Source organism: Patella vulgata, chromosome 8 (genome assembly GCF_932274485.2).
Source record: "Patella vulgata chromosome 8, xgPatVulg1.2, whole genome shotgun sequence".
In the NCBI taxonomy this organism is placed as follows: domain Eukaryota; kingdom Metazoa; phylum Mollusca; class Gastropoda; family Patellidae; genus Patella; species Patella vulgata.
This window is the reverse complement of record NC_065886.2, coordinates 4,499,112-4,514,939: the sequence shown is the minus strand read 5'-3', so window position 1 is coordinate 4,514,939 and position 15,828 is coordinate 4,499,112. Positions and strand designations below refer to the sequence as shown.

The following is a 15,828-nucleotide window of genomic DNA, read 5'->3' as shown; positions in this document are numbered from 1 at the left end:
GGAATCACCCCGGAAAGTCCCAATGAATCGAACACGGGACCTCCAGAATAGCGAGCCATTGAGTTACTCACTGCCCCACCAACGGTTATTTATAATGTCTAAACATATACCACATCGAGCTTTTTAAACTGTTTTCTATTCCTTGTATACAGACTCGGTATGTGTTCGGTATAACCAGTTACCAGAATAATTCCTTGGTATAACACACGCTGAAGGGAACAAAGATTAACACGACACACAACTATGGCGGTATATTAGTGCCAAAATTCTAACATGCTATCGTCTAACTTCTAACGTGCTATCGTCTAACTTCTAACGTCTATTCGTGTAACTTCTTATCTAAGACAATGTATATTCTAATTTCTTCATTTGTTCCTCGTAAATGGGGCCTTCTAATCTTGCAATTTTTATTCTATTTCATGTTATTTCTATTATTGTAAGGACAAATTTTCATTTCGACAACGCTTAACATGTTTAGAATGACCATTGAACAAATTTAGAATGAACATTGAACAAATTTAGAATTTGATACGTCTACCTAGCAACCGTCATTATGACGTCGTTTGGTGTCGCCACTGTATGCGCAACTATCCACGCAATTACTGCTCACGGCCGGAAGTTAAGACCGTTTTACGGCAGTTCGTGAGAGAAAAGTAAACATCTTTTTGCATTGTCCGTATAGATATACGGTCCATGCATGTACAAATGACAAGATATCAACTTCAAGATGGAACACCAAGAATGTATTAACTTTTTAAGTGGCCGACTTCAACGTATTATTTATATACTTGAAAGTAACAGCTATAACTCGTTAGCAGACATTATGAACAATTTGGAAATATTGATGGGTACATTTGCTGATGTTATAAACAGTCCATCGAATTCCAATGATCTTGACGAGGAGATGCCACATGCAATTTTACAGTGTTTGCACTTTTTATGTGGCGCAGTGGATCAGCTGGATCGATTAAATACGGATCAAGTAGTAACACAGACACGACACCCTATTGTGGGGACAAGTACTGGCCAACGAGGTAGACCAAAATTTTGCATTCCAGTAGAGACATTGGAATACCTTTTGGATAACAACTTTTCAGTCCCACAAATAGCGCACTTACTTTCATTGAGCAAGAGAACTATTTTTAGAAGGATGTCAGAATATGATTTATCTGTTAGAAACTTATACAGTGATATAACAGATGAGGAAATTGACACACAAGTAATTAAAGTTTTACATCAATATCCAAATATTGGGTATCGCAGCATCTGCAGCCATTTAAGAGCCTCTGGGTTAAGAGTTCCAGTCAGTAAAGTGCGTGACAGTTCTCGCAGAGTTGACCTAGATGGAGTGGTATTCCGAAAACTGACTTCAAGTCCAATTCAAAGAAGAATTTATTCTGTACCTGGGCCAAACTATTTGTGGCATGTAGATGGATATCACAAATTGATCAGGTAGGTATATTAATACTAGAAGTTAATGTTGGAACAGGTCCAGAAAAATCCAGATGAGCTTTCTCAGCCATTGATGCAGGGATTGAACTCGGGGACTTCCAGGTTAGCAATGGTTTCTGCTTGTCAGTGATGCAGAACAGAGGGCTTGATAAGGACAGCTGCCTAGTCGTTTGGATGGGACAAAAAACTGAGGTCCTGTTAACAAAAGGGCGTGCACGTAAAAGATCCCTTGGGAGTTGGAATTCGATATAAGAGTAGGCCGAAGCCGGAAAATTTCCCTCATAGCACATTGTATGGCATATGCCCGTCTTCCATTAGCCTAGGTTAGGTGCAGAAGAGTAGGACGTTAAACCCTACTTCATTTCATTTCCAGGTTAGCAAGCCAAAGATTTTACTCACTTAGCCACTGTGGCTCCCCCACCACATTACTATGTACAAGATTGATTAATCAGATTTCTTAATAATTATATAAAATGATATTAGACAATTATTTGTAGTCCAGAAAGTCTATATTTTAAAGGCATTTTAATATTTTTAATTGCAAATTCATACATGTTCACAGTACAAGTTAGATATGTTTTGCTCTATGTTTCAGTTGGCGCTTTGTTATTCATGGCGGTATTGATGGATATTCTAGGCTTCCGGTGTATCTTAAAGTTAATAATAACAATAGGTCTCAAACCGTCCTTGATTGTTTTAAACATGCTGTCCATGAATATGGAGTTCCCAAAAGGGTGAGATCGGATAAAGGTGGGGAAAATATTGGTATTGCAGAGTATATGCTGAGAGCTCAAGGATGTGGAAGAGGTAGTCATATAACAGGAAGGAGTGTTCATAATCAGAGGTATGGTATATTTTCTAAAAACATGTATTATTTGAAATGGGAGAACACAGCCTACAACATTTGTCCAAAGCCTGTAGTTTTAAATTACCGTCTCTATAAAGGATTCACAAATTTCAGCTACTTCATGCATGACCCATGTTTCATTCAATGGTATTTGAAACTGAGGTCTGAGCTGGGACCTATTTTTATACACCAACTTGAAATGTGGTAGTATATTACCCCACTGTCTCTTCACATATCAGTAATAGTGTATGTCTTTAACAATTTTCATTAATTAAGAGAGTGACTTGAAGAATTTTGTAAACGAAAGTTTTTACAAAAAAAGGATGCAGTGTGTTTACTATGGGTAGCATATCCCTGTCCAGTTTGAATTCACATGTGTGTTGATGTTTGATTCAGGTGTTGCTAGACAGTGGATATTTTCCTGCAGTTGAGGGAACCGACTTAGATGGGGAAATAGTTTCTCTCTATATGTGTATATCTGGTTTTTAATATGAACCAGGGGAGGAAGAGAACCAGATTGACTCTTGGTCTCAATGTCTGAATATACAAGTGTATTATTTCATTGAAACAGAGATTGTGATTCGTTGATCCCCAGAAAAATAATGCGAATTGTTTTTATTGTAGAATTGAGAGATTTTGGAGGGATCTGTGGTGTGGTTGTGTTAATGTATTTTACAATCTATTCTGCTATATGGAAACCAACAACATTCTTGTACCTACAGACGAACTTCATCTTCAAGTCTTGCACTATGTATTTTTACCCAGAATTCAACGTAGTCTTGACCAATTTTGTGAAGCTTTCAAGAGAAGACCATTGAGGACAGAACATAATAAATCTCCTCTTCAACTGTTTATTGCAGGGCAGATTATCCACTCAACTATAGATTTACAAGAGGTACACCTTATTGCTACCTTAAACATCTGTTATTTTTTTTTACACCCACATCTCAGTATGGGCATATAATGTTGCCACCCAACAACCTGATTTTTGTTAATTTTGATGAGAATCATAGGGGTCATGAGAGGACGAACGACATCAATATTTAGCATTTCGCAACCTTTTGTTCCTCCCTTCCCTTTATTTCTCAAAGATATGAAGGATCCTCATTACAGTATATTTGGGCTTATTTCCATCTATTGCTAATTTAAAATGTAGAGTCGTAACTAGAGCATACAAATTATAATTACTCATGCTGATGATAGTTCCTTTGAAGATTGGGAAGTATAAGACAAACTTTATTTTTCAACAGAATGAATTGCAAGATTATGGGAGGAGTCAAGAAGGTGTTTCAATGTCAGGCCATACTTTTGATCCAGTGGAGGTTCCTTCAACAGAATTTCCAACTGAACAGTTGATGATGGTAAACCCGTTAGCTGAATCCGAATCGCATGGTATAGACATTTTCATCAGATGCAGAGATATTTTAATTGCCAATAATGTGTAGAACATAATATGTATGTTTATGTACTTAAAGATACATTATGGGAGATTTTTTATAAGGAGTTAACTATTCTTGCTATAACAGTTCAAAAATAGATGATGAAAGAATATATTGAAAATTTCAGTCAAATTACTCTATTCTGAACATAGTTACTACCAGTGTCATGTTTGACTAGAAATGGGATTGAATTCCATCTTCACCGATTTTTAGCATGGCCGATCATTTGATTGACATGTGTTAACTCCACCTACATAATCTTGTTGTCTTTTGTCAGTGTCATCATATCCGAATTTGTGTTTTACCTTTTTGGATTTTTATAACTATTGGATAAAATGAATGAGACAGTAAATTTCCATTCTTACCTGTAATTTGGGCATGCGTTAAATCAAGTGAATATAGGACATAATATTATAATACAATTATGATAAATCTATAGGTAGACACCAGGGGCGTCGTGCCTGTTGGGGAAATAATTTTTTTTTTATTGATATCATTAAGATAGAAGACCTGTTCGTCTGTATTAGTCATCACATGGTCTCCAGGAATTGTATTATTTGTCATTATCTGTGTTTAGTTTATTGCACTTTAAATAGTTTAGATGTCATTTGTTGAGGCCTCGCTAAACAGCGGCCTCATACACTCTATCATTTAGCCTCGACCCGGGAGTATGATGTCAACGGTTAAACCCTGCCCACCACGCCATTTAAAAATTAAAGTAGACAACGAATCCAAGCCAATCGTGGGTCTACAGAGATGATTTTGTGCTTGTGTAAATAAAGATCTAATTTATAATTTCTACATGTATGACATCTGAAACCTAAATAAAGACTTGCAATAATCAGATTTAGCTCTTGCATAGTGTATGTTTAAAGCACAATTAAAAACTTTAAAACAAACTTTTTGTTACATATTTTATTTTTAAAGTAGCAAAATTTAATATTTGCAATAACAGTAAAATTGACTAAAAACCATTTATTTTCATGCTGTCAGGACACTCAGAAATGTTTCTAAAGAATAATATGAGAATTTCAATAGATTGATTAAATCAATTTCAATAGATTGATTAAATGAATTTCAATAGATTGATGAAATGAATGACAAACACCACAAGACAAATGTACAAAAATTAATAAAGATATGTGCAGGTTGGCAAGTAACGAAAAATATTCCCATGGATGATTTACAAACATTAAAAACTGATCAAGAGTAACAAACCCATGAAGTAATTTTCCAAAAAATTTACTTGTATTAGATACTTGTGAAAATTAAAAGGCTTCGTTACTCATGACCATAAAAACAGGGTGATAACAATATGCGACATATAGGCACAAAAAATCAAAACATTGGTACTTTTCAAATTCAATAATAAGCCAAATTATGGGAAGAATTTAAAATAGTAAAACTTAAAATAAACCAAATGTACACAAAATCAGACAGTCATTTTGTTTTCCAGTACACTGATTAAACTAGACCAAAATAACTATTAGCAAATGCATAATCAAACATATTAAACACTATGTCTTTTGTAACATCGCACTTCCTAGATAGATTAAGAGTACACGTGCATGTACTGCTTGTTGGCAATAGAGTATCACTGGCGGTAAATTCAATTGTCGGAGTGTTTGTAAAGCCCAGAATTGGTACTTGATCTATACCTGTAATAAATTTAAGTATGTCTGATAGTTGTATACTTCCTCGTCTGTGTGCTGAAAAAGAAAAATATTCTTGAAAGTAACACGATCTATTCATTCAAACAGTCTTACTGTGCAAAGAAATGAACTAAGGTTTATTGTTCAATCAATGCCTGGGTAATAAAAGGTCCAACACATTGCATATGTTCTTTCCATGGTTAGATGAGCAATGTGGGAAATGTTGCCCCCAGATGTTTAAATTGTGCTGTCAATTTGTAAGCAGGACTTTGGGGTTAGATCTAAATATCATGGCTACCTCCATATTTCATCATGGTCACAAGATGTAAACAGGACAAGCCCTAGCCCTAGACAAAATCTGGAGGTGGCCTTAATATTTAGATATGACAGAACCAGGGTTCATTGTATCATTTGAGGGACTAGTCACTCTTTTCCTTTTCAGCCTGGGGGTTGGATGGCTGAATGGTTAGCGCATGCACATTGTATAATAAGATCTGTCTTTGCGACGACTGGTGTGGTTCCAATTACCTGTTGTTGGGTCGCCTGTCCAACCTCTTGGGGTTTTCTCAGGGTTCTGGGGTTTCCTCCCAATGATCTGATCACTGACAAGGGGTCCATACTAGTATCCATTCAGATTTGAAACAACTATTTAAAATACAAGAAATAAATATACCTGCCACCTCCTTCATGTAGTCGAGGAAGAATCTGTACATACTCTTTTCTTGGATATACCCATTCGAACCTTCCTCAGAAAATTTTACTTTTAACAACTTAACTAATGTTGGGTAGGTCAGCAGCAAAGTTTTCCCATTATTCATGTCGAACAAAGACATTAGATCTTTCTTAATTTGGCACAACTGAAATATATATTGGTAATACATATTTTATCTGGTTATCAGATATAAAAATACACTATTCTGCTAGGTGTATTTAGGTTATTTGTTAACCTTGTAATTGCTTAAAATGGGTGGTCTATCTGGATTGCGGATGATATTTTGGGTAAATTAGGTCTCATGGAAATAAACTAGGTCAGCAACATCAACCATCATGTAGGAGGATTTAGTCATAGCCTTTTGAGAAATTGGGGCAAGCAGTATCCATATTAGTAAACTGTGTTTGCAAAGTGACCAATCTAGTAAGAGTGCCCTGCCATCCTGGTGGACGGGGTTCAGTCTTCCTTGATTAGTTCCTGTTGGCTGCCATGAAACACTTGACAGTGTCACACTGGAATAGTGTAACACAGGGTAGTGCTGTACACATATGTACACAATGTGAATTGATCGCAATCCAGAGACATTTAAACTTTCTTATTTTTAAAGGCTTATAACAACTATTATTTTGTTGCACTGTAAAGTGCCCTTGAATACATCTTTGCGCTATGTCAATTTTGTAATAATTATAATTTAAACACTGTTATAACACATTAAACTTTAATACCTGCAAAATGCCAATTCTTTTCAATCCAATACTAAATTGTTTCATTTCTTGTGTGTCTGGGGTCAGAAGAACTCCCCTTGGATCATTTAACAAATAAGGCACTGGTCCACCTTCTAATAAAGACAATCCTGAAAGTAAAGATGGAAAGTCCAATTTTAAGTTTTTAGCGAATATGCAAAGTTATGGAAGTTACTAAAAACTAAAGGCCAATTAATGCTATGAGAATAAAATGATCTAACCATAATATATTTTTAAGTCATAATTTTGCTTATATACCTACCAACAACAATTCCAGCAATTTCAAAAGCCTTTTTGTGAAGCAATGTCAAGTATGCTTCATGTCCAATATCCTTCTCAGATACTAAATAGCCATCTTTTATCAATCTTTCTTTAATGGCTTGCAGAGCTAATGTAAGAAATTCTCGTCTGGGTCCTCCCATGTCAGATGCCTCTTCACCAATGAAAGTGACGTCTAGCAAATAGGATATATCTACATTTCTGGAAAACTCTGATAACATGTCATTAAAAATATCATCACGTGATATGAATATTTCAAAAGCTGTATTCTCCTTGCTGTCATAATCTTCTTCAAGTACATCCATTTTCTTCCCTCTAATAAATTTCTTGCTATATGTACTTATAATGAGATCCGGACTTTTTATATCACACCTGTGAGGTAAACAAAAGTTTCAAACAATGACTGTTGGCAACAAAAATACACCCACCACTGCCCTAGTCGTCCAAACAGATATGGGTTAAACAACGCATAAAAAATTTCAACAAGATGACTTAGGTCATCAACATTCCATGGAAACAAAAAAATATAAATCCAAAAAAATTCCTAAGTAGGAAAAGGCACAACTACTATAATAGGTTGAAGTGTGTACACACACAGTTTAAAAAAATATCTGGAACAATTTATATATATATGCTCCGGAAACAAAATCGGGACAGAGGTGCCCTTTTCAATATCCATCCCTATCTTCGTCTGGTGCAGGATAAAAAGAGCAGATCATAATTAAATGAGAGCTCAAAAGCAAAAAAATTGTTTTCAAGCATTTTAGGATCTAACAATATTTTGTAGCAAAGGCAAACAACACTGAAAGTTATATTATTTCCTCCTACGATGATAGACAACTAATATAAATTTCAGGGATCGACAATTATCGATAAGTGTTGAAAATCTACAGGCTTCTTCATTTCATTGAGATACACAACCCATATCAAAATACACACTGAATATTACCGGAATGAAATTTGAATGAAAGACAAAGATAAGCATTTGGTATGAATACAGTAATGGGAAATTTCAATCAATGCAAGTTTGACCAAAATATTACAACCATGTGAAAAAGGCTATACAATAATTAATAATTTAAACAGCAGGCAATCAATAAGACCTACTTTCTTGAAATTCTTGCATATAAAACCTCAAGAATAAACTATGGGATTAAAGTATTTCTATTTTAATACCTACATTTCCAATAGTGTTTCTTTTAGGCACCGTTCACGATGTACATTTTCATCTTCGCTTCTTATACTACAAATACAAAAATAATTTAGAAATTAGTGTGACCCAGCTTGAATATATAGCAATATGCTATCAATGTTTCAAATTTGTCCTCCATTTTTTTCTGTATCAAGCTAAACTAACAGTTTTATCGCTTTTCTGTTACTTTATGTAAGATTTAGCTGAAGACCCGGACGTTTCAACGTTAATAGTTTAAAAAATTTAATCATAATTACTTTATTCTTAACTTGTTCGATCCCTGCATTGCCTGAGAAAGTTCATTGGGATTTCCCAGCATGGTTTCCCCTTGTCAATTGTGCAAGATGGAGGGCTTGTCAGAGGCAACTGTCTAGTTTTTGGGATGGGACAAAAATCTGACATCACCTGTATATCTCAGTGTGCATGTAAAAGATCCACTGACAGTTGGAATTCAATATAAGAAAAGGCCATAGTGCCTGCTCAGGCTAAATTTCCCTCATAGCACACACTGTATGTAGTATAACCATCTTCATTAGCACAGCCAAATGAAGTTACGAATGTATGAAGTTTGACAAGATTTAGCCTAAATCGTCTTGATAATCAAGTGCCAATGCTACAACAATCTATGAAGTCATGTGAATAAATGTCTAAATAATAATTTATAGTTAATTTGAAGCCAGACAAAACATCTGCAATAGACAGATTTGGCACTTAAATAATGCATACAGATTTAGCACTTAAATATTGCATCTTTAAATATGTTACACTAAAATTTTCCAGTCATTTACCTTAAGGCAGTCACAACTTCTGATTGTTTGTCATTCTCCCCAGCACTAAAAAAAAAATAGAAAATTTATTTCAACTCTTACTTGCAAAACTTTCATTCAAGGCTTCAATTTAATACTTTGATTTATATGACTTTGTTGGAGAGGAGACAGAAGGTTTAAAGTCTACTCAAGAAAAACCTGGTAATTTCTAGGCTTATCCGGCTTACCTGTGGTATAATAATATTTCAGTAATTTGCTTACGCTTAGGGGTTTGCGATGGGGAAAACATAGAGAAAACACAAGTTTCTCAGAAAAGAAAATGCAAAAATAAACAATACAAATAAGAATAAAGTTTTCGGTACAGACCCATAGATCTTCTCAGTTCAATTTCACAGTTAAATACAAGGCATCATAACATACTATTAATGCAAATGTTCAACAGATTGAGGTCAGATATACCTTTCACTCAGACCATTGCAGGTTGAAGAATGAATTTCTATGACATCTTTATTAAAACTGTCTTGACACAGCGGACACTGAACATAGTTGATTCTGAAAAATATTTAAATCATAATCCAATAAAGATATAACTTATAAATACCAACATATAATATACAAAACGAACATCTGAAAATAAAACAAACCAATAGAGAGGCTGATCTTCCCATCTTAATCCCAAAATAAACATTAATAAGTTTCACATTCGTCTCGTAATAAAGTATCGAGCAATCAAATTAGTTATCACTCTGTTAAACCAGAGCAGAAAATATTCACAAAAGAAAATACATAAGTTTCATTACTCTTTCTCAACAATCTAACACTATGGCTGTTTTATTCCCAAATGAAAAGATGACCCAGACTTGTCTTGGTTTTGATTTAGGGAAACTATACACCAAGTTTCATCACTCTCTCAGTTAGAATCAAAGTAATCATGTCCCAGAGCATCAACCAACCCAATTGCATATCTCTGCTCAGTCCTTGCGGAAAATTATTATCATCAAACTCTGTCAAGGCATTTAACTGATCAACATCTTAAAACCGAGTTATTATGTTCCTTAGGCTAAAATTCACATCATCAAACTTAGTAAGGACATCCACACCAAGTATGAACATTAATTCTACCTCAATTGGAAGAAGAGTTATTCTTTGTACTTTTTCTCAACTATCTTCTAGTTAATGTCATTAAAAACAATATTAAGAATAAACAAGCCAAGTCAAGGCATTACTGTAATGAAACTATACACCAAGTTTCATCACTCTCACTTAATTAGAACTAAAGTTATCGTGTCCCAAAGCATCAACCAATCAAATTGCTTATCTCTGCTTACCCTAAGCGGAAAATGCTCATCTTCGAACTCCATCAAGGCATTGACCTAATAAGCATATACACCAAGTTTGAACATTTTAACTCAATTAGAGAGCGAGAGAGAGAAATGGGGTTTAACATCCACTCAACACAACTAGGTCATTTCAGGACTAACATATGGTTTAATTTTATTTCAACAATCCGCTTGCGCGTAGGAATCTTTAGCAGTGGGAGGAAACCGGAGTGCCTGGAGGAAACCCACGAGGTTAAGAAGGCGCCCCTATCTCCATGCCACATACGCTCACACCAGGGCTCGAAACCACAGCCGCAAGCCAGAGGTGACGGCCAGCTAGAGGTCAAAGCGTGGCACTTTAGACCACTAGGCCATCCCAACCCCCAACTCAATTAGAAGGAGATTTATTGTGTTCCAAAGTCTCAACCAATCAAATTGCGTATCGCTCTGCTTACCCTGAGCAGAAAATGCTCATTATCGAATTTAGTCAAGGTATTACTGTAACGAAACTATACACTAAGTTTCATCACTCTCACTTAATTAGAACTAAAGTTATCTTGTCCCAAAGCATCAACCAATCAAATTGCTTATCTCTGCTTACCCTAAGCGGAAAATGCTCATCTTCGAAATCCATCAAGGCATTGACCTAATAAACACATACACCAAGTTTGAACATTCTAGCTCAATTAGGAAGAGAGTTATTGTGTCCCAAAAAGTGTGAAGGACAGACAGACAGACGGACGAACCCATTTTAATAGTCCCAACTTTATTCGAAAGGCGGGGGACAATAAAATGTGAACATATCGTGATATTAAACATAACAAGTGCCAGTATGAATGGGAATAGTGAATCTCAACAATGCGTAAAATAAAACATAGATAAGGTGCCCCACGCAGCGAAAATTTGCTCTAATAACTGCTGTTTACCCTCAAATGATGAGCTCTCAAGTGATTACACAACAGAGATAATCAGCAGTATGGTAGTGTAAATATATACATCTTTCAAATTAATATATGAATATTTTGGCATTATTATCAATATGTTTGGAGATATTTTTTGATGGTGGGGCACCCTATACCAGACTATTAATAACACATTCAAATTACTTTGCCGGAGTTTCATCTAAATTTTCTGTACATTTCACTGCCTGAAATAACAAGTTCAGTAAACACTTCCACCATAATCAGACATGAAGAGTTATTTTTGTACAGCAATTTGAAGCTTATATCATAAACCTCAACTGTGACAACCATTTTAGTAAAATATACAACTGGGTAGATTTTATGAAAGTTGATCAAAATTTACCAAAGTATTAAGTCTGTTTAAATTCATTGCAATTCTCTAGTCATGAAAAATAAATTAAATTAACACCCTTATTAGTTGCATCAAACATTTCCCTGGATTTAGATTGGGATAACGGTGAATTGAAATGGGGATTAACATCCTATTTTTCTGAACCGGCCCAGATTGTTTAAATAATAATGCACCAATCAAAGATATCCTTTTGCATTTTAGTATGAAAACAATCTTTTTTTTTACAAGTGTCATAAATAGTTTATAAGTGAAATACATACCGGTACACAAGTATACTTGCATATTGGTTGTTGCGACTTCTTCATTGGCTTAAAATTGATCTCTGGTAAAATATCTAGGTCATTATCATCATTGTTACAATTTTTCTGAAAGTAAATGAAAGACATTTCAACTTACATTAAATATAAGAACGCAAGTAAAATACATAAAGTAAAGAAAAATGAAAGGTCTTGCAAGATTAAAGATGAATTGGTCATTATAATACTAGTTGCTCTATTATAAAATGTAACATGCCAATAGTGAGGCTGATGCCTGCGCATTAAATCTCAAAATAAAAAGATGACACATATTACTGATTTGGGGGTTGGGATGGCCTAGTGTGTCTCGCATTGAGCTCCAGCTGGTAGTGGCTTGCAATCATGGTTTTGATTCCTGGTGCGAGCACATGTGGCTTAGGGATAGAGGCACCTTTCCCTCCCGGGAAAGAGTATTGCGCATACACTCAATATACTGAAAAAAAAATTAATAATAAGACAACTTGTCTTCGTTATCACACTAGGGAACAAGCTTAGTTATGGTATTGATGTAGGTAAATTTGTAGTAAGGTAAGTTTCACTGTAATCATAACAAGAGTCATTGTTTAAAATAATCCCTGAAGAACAACACAACAGGCGAAAATGTCAACTTAATTAAAATTGAATGTTAAATACTTACATCACAATCCTCTACATGCCTCCTCAAATTCTTTAAGGGTATTTCATCATTGCATATTACACATACTTCAGTTGGTCCCTGAGACAAGTCCTAGAATTACAATGGGTAATTTAAAGTACAGAAGAACAACACCACACATAGCTGAATAAAGTCCAAGAAGACAAACCAATACATAAGACACATCAGTACACACAAAACATTGCAATCAAGTGAATGTTCCCAAGTCTGTCCTTAAGCATCCATTGCAACTGCAGCCCATATTCCCAAAGCAGCAGAGATACAGACGTCAATCATAACGAAATACAACAAGAAGAGAGGCAGCTAAAATCCTGAAAACGATAAATGAAATTGGTTTTAACGTCCTACTTTTCTGTATCAAATACATAAAATCAAACATAATATTGTGAGGGAAAATTTGCATATCTGCCTACCTACTCTCCACTAAATTCAAACTTTTATGGGTTCATTTGCGAACCCAAAACACCTTACATCATGATTGTCTGTTATAAAATATATCAATGTCAGTACATTAAAAAAAAAAAAATGATTAAGATCTTATTAATTTGTAGAAATGGGGCAAACCATAATGCAAAATCCAAAACAGGGGATGCAATTGATAGGGTCAATATATAGTACAATGTAGGAATTATGTACTAAATTTAATATGAAAGAAAAAACTTACATCACCTTCTACAGATACACTGGCAAAGGCCAAATTCCTTTGGATTGGCCTTGCATAGCACATTGCTTGGCCCAAACAGCTCTCATTTGCTAAATAGTTTGTGTGGAAGCCCGTAGATGGCTGAATCATTAGTTCCAAAGACGATCTGCTGCCAAAGTCTGTTCGCAGAAGTTCATATCCACCGCAGGACTTGAGTGCCGGAAATACACTTTCCAATTTTTCTTTAAAGTACAGAGGGTTGTCATTTTTTTCAAATGTTACTTTTTTCTCACCCAGTCCATTTTCAAATGATTCTTTCTTTTGTTCTCTAGTAGGTACAAAATTCTGAAAAAAAAAAGTCAAAATTCAATTAAATTACTAAACAGGAATCTAATCAGTAAAAGGATTATCCTTTGCTTGCTTCTTTTTCCACTGTCTAATCTCAGAGTTCAGTAGCCCGATTTACATGATCCACCATTATTCCAACTCATATACGGTAATAATAATTTATATCTATATTTGATAATTAATATATTCACTGTTTTTGTGTCAAAATTGGTATTTTAAATTGAAATTGGCAATTGTTTTTGTTAAAAAAAACGTTTCTCAAAATGTGATTTCTAAGCAAGTGATTTGAAGCAATACATGGGTTATGTCCCTTAGTTACAAATTCCATACTTGCTTAGAGATCGCATTTTGAGGAGGGAATTTTAACTTAAAAATTTTATGATTTTTAATGAAAATAAAAATTCAACTTTAGGAAATGAATATTATCAAATATTGATATAGATTATTGTGATATTAGTCAAAATAATGGTAGATCAGGTTTGGAATAAAGAACGTGGTGTGTATGCAATTTCAAATATCGATATATAAGTTATGAGTTGAAATTTAATGGTGGATATGGGTAAATCATGCTACATCACACAGTCTGCAGTATCTCCAAGTCTTCCTCCTCTGTTCTCACAATCGCTAGCCATATACAACCAACAACTCATTCTCTAAAATTATTCACTGTGACTGACTGTCTTATGTTTATGTGATTCAAGGGCTCATATTTTCACAGTACTAAGATACCATCACTATTGACGAGAATGGACCATACCAATAATTTGTGTGTATATCATGATGTCGAAGACTCTGTATACTGTTGTTAACGTTACTTTTAGTGTTAAACGTAAAACAAAGTAAAATGTAAAATATTGTAAAATGCTACCAAGTATTAATACATATAAATTTCGCACCTCAAAGTTGCAATTTCATATTTTTAAGTTATATTTTTAAAATGTATTAAAGTAAAGCCTTAAAGATTGTACCTATAAACAGTCCTACCTAGTTAAAGAATAATCCTATTTATCCAATAATTCACTATTGCCAGTTGAGAAATTGGCAAATATATCATTTTCAACTTTAAATTCAAACGTTTGAAGATAGCTATACCATTCGGGGAATGTAAAAACAAGGGAGGTAATTGTGTTATTATTTCCTGTGTCAATGATTTTAAAGTGTGGAGAATAATGACTATGGTCGTATAATAGTGAGTTGACCGCCTATTTATTATTGAGCAAAAGACATAGAAATAATTATTTATATCTATGTTTTGAATTTCCGGTTCTTTGAAAATATGAAAATTGAAATTATCGCTTTAACTAGGCCTAAGCGTCAGTACCTACCTGGTCTTTGTCAATTATTACAGAGAACCTGTGCGTCCAAAAACTCACAGGCCCACTGACTGAAGTGACAGTGGCAGGGAAATGTTTCTTAGTACTAGGCCTAGTGCCAGGCCTGCTGTAACTACTGTACGGGGAAAAAAGCTTCTTGATTTCTGATGCCATGGGTGGAGCATGTGAGGTTGGTACATGTATTTCGGGTTTATTATTCTTAATATTATCTGTTTGTTGGGATTCTGATACTTCGGTAAGTGCCTGTGCGGCCTGCTTTAAAAGATTCAGAGCTTTCGATTTGGCAATTGAATCTGACATCTTTTAGCCGGTTGTGCCAATGCCGTTATTCGTAATTGTTGTCGTAAAACAGTATAAACTTCCGGCCGTGAGCAGTAATTGCGTGGATAGCTGCGCATACAGTGGCGACACCAAACGATGTCATAATGACGGTTGCTAGGTGGACGTATCAAATTCTTAATTTGTTCAATGTTCATTCTAAACATGTTAAGCGTTGTTGAAATGAAAATTTGTCCTTACAATAATAGAAATAACATGAAATAGAATAAAAATTGCAAGATTAGAAGGCCCCATTTACGAGGAACAAATGAAGAAATTAGAATATACATTGTCTTAGATAAGAAGTTACACGAATAGACGTTAGAAGTTAGACGATAGCACGTTAGAAGTTAGACGATAGCATGTTAGAATTTTGGCACTAATATACCGCCATACACAACAGCTTGTTGAATATATGTCACCATATCTCATACACCCTGACACCAATAGATATAGTATAGTCTAAATATAGAACAGTTATATCACGTATGTCAGACTAACCTGTTCATATATCACAT

General features: G+C 34.7%; 2 protein-coding genes across 3 annotated transcripts; one reads left to right on the top strand and one right to left on the bottom strand.

The window, feature by feature from the left end:
* Positions 1-245: 245 nt before the first annotated feature.
* On the top strand, positions 246-4,637 carry LOC126829919 (uncharacterized). The gene is made up of 4 exons (XM_050560095.2): positions 246-1,452; positions 2,048-2,296; positions 2,924-3,194; positions 3,550-4,637. The coding sequence occupies exons 1-4, from the start codon at positions 728-730 to the stop codon at positions 3,742-3,744; spliced, it is 1,440 nt and encodes a 479-aa protein (XP_050416052.2). The 5' UTR covers positions 246-727; the 3' UTR covers positions 3,745-4,637.
* A 61-nt stretch (positions 4,638-4,698) lies between these two features.
* On the bottom strand, positions 4,699-15,706 carry LOC126829925 (uncharacterized). Of its 2 annotated transcripts, none has more exons than XM_050560100.2 (11): positions 14,984-15,706; positions 13,332-13,655; positions 12,650-12,739; positions 11,977-12,081; positions 9,543-9,635; positions 9,105-9,149; positions 8,305-8,367; positions 7,108-7,496; positions 6,828-6,955; positions 6,064-6,247; positions 4,699-5,447 (listed from the first exon to the last, which is right to left on the bottom strand). In XM_050560100.2, coding segments are annotated over exons 7-11 (948 nt in total). In that variant the 5' UTR covers positions 8,307-8,367; positions 9,105-9,149; positions 9,543-9,635; positions 11,977-12,081; positions 12,650-12,739; positions 13,332-13,655; positions 14,984-15,706; the 3' UTR covers positions 4,699-5,202. The 2 variants fall into 2 exon arrangements, with proteins under 2 accessions (XP_050416057.1, XP_050416058.1); XM_050560101.2 differs by having other exon boundaries at positions 13,337-13,655.
* Positions 15,707-15,828: the final 122 nt, after the last annotated feature.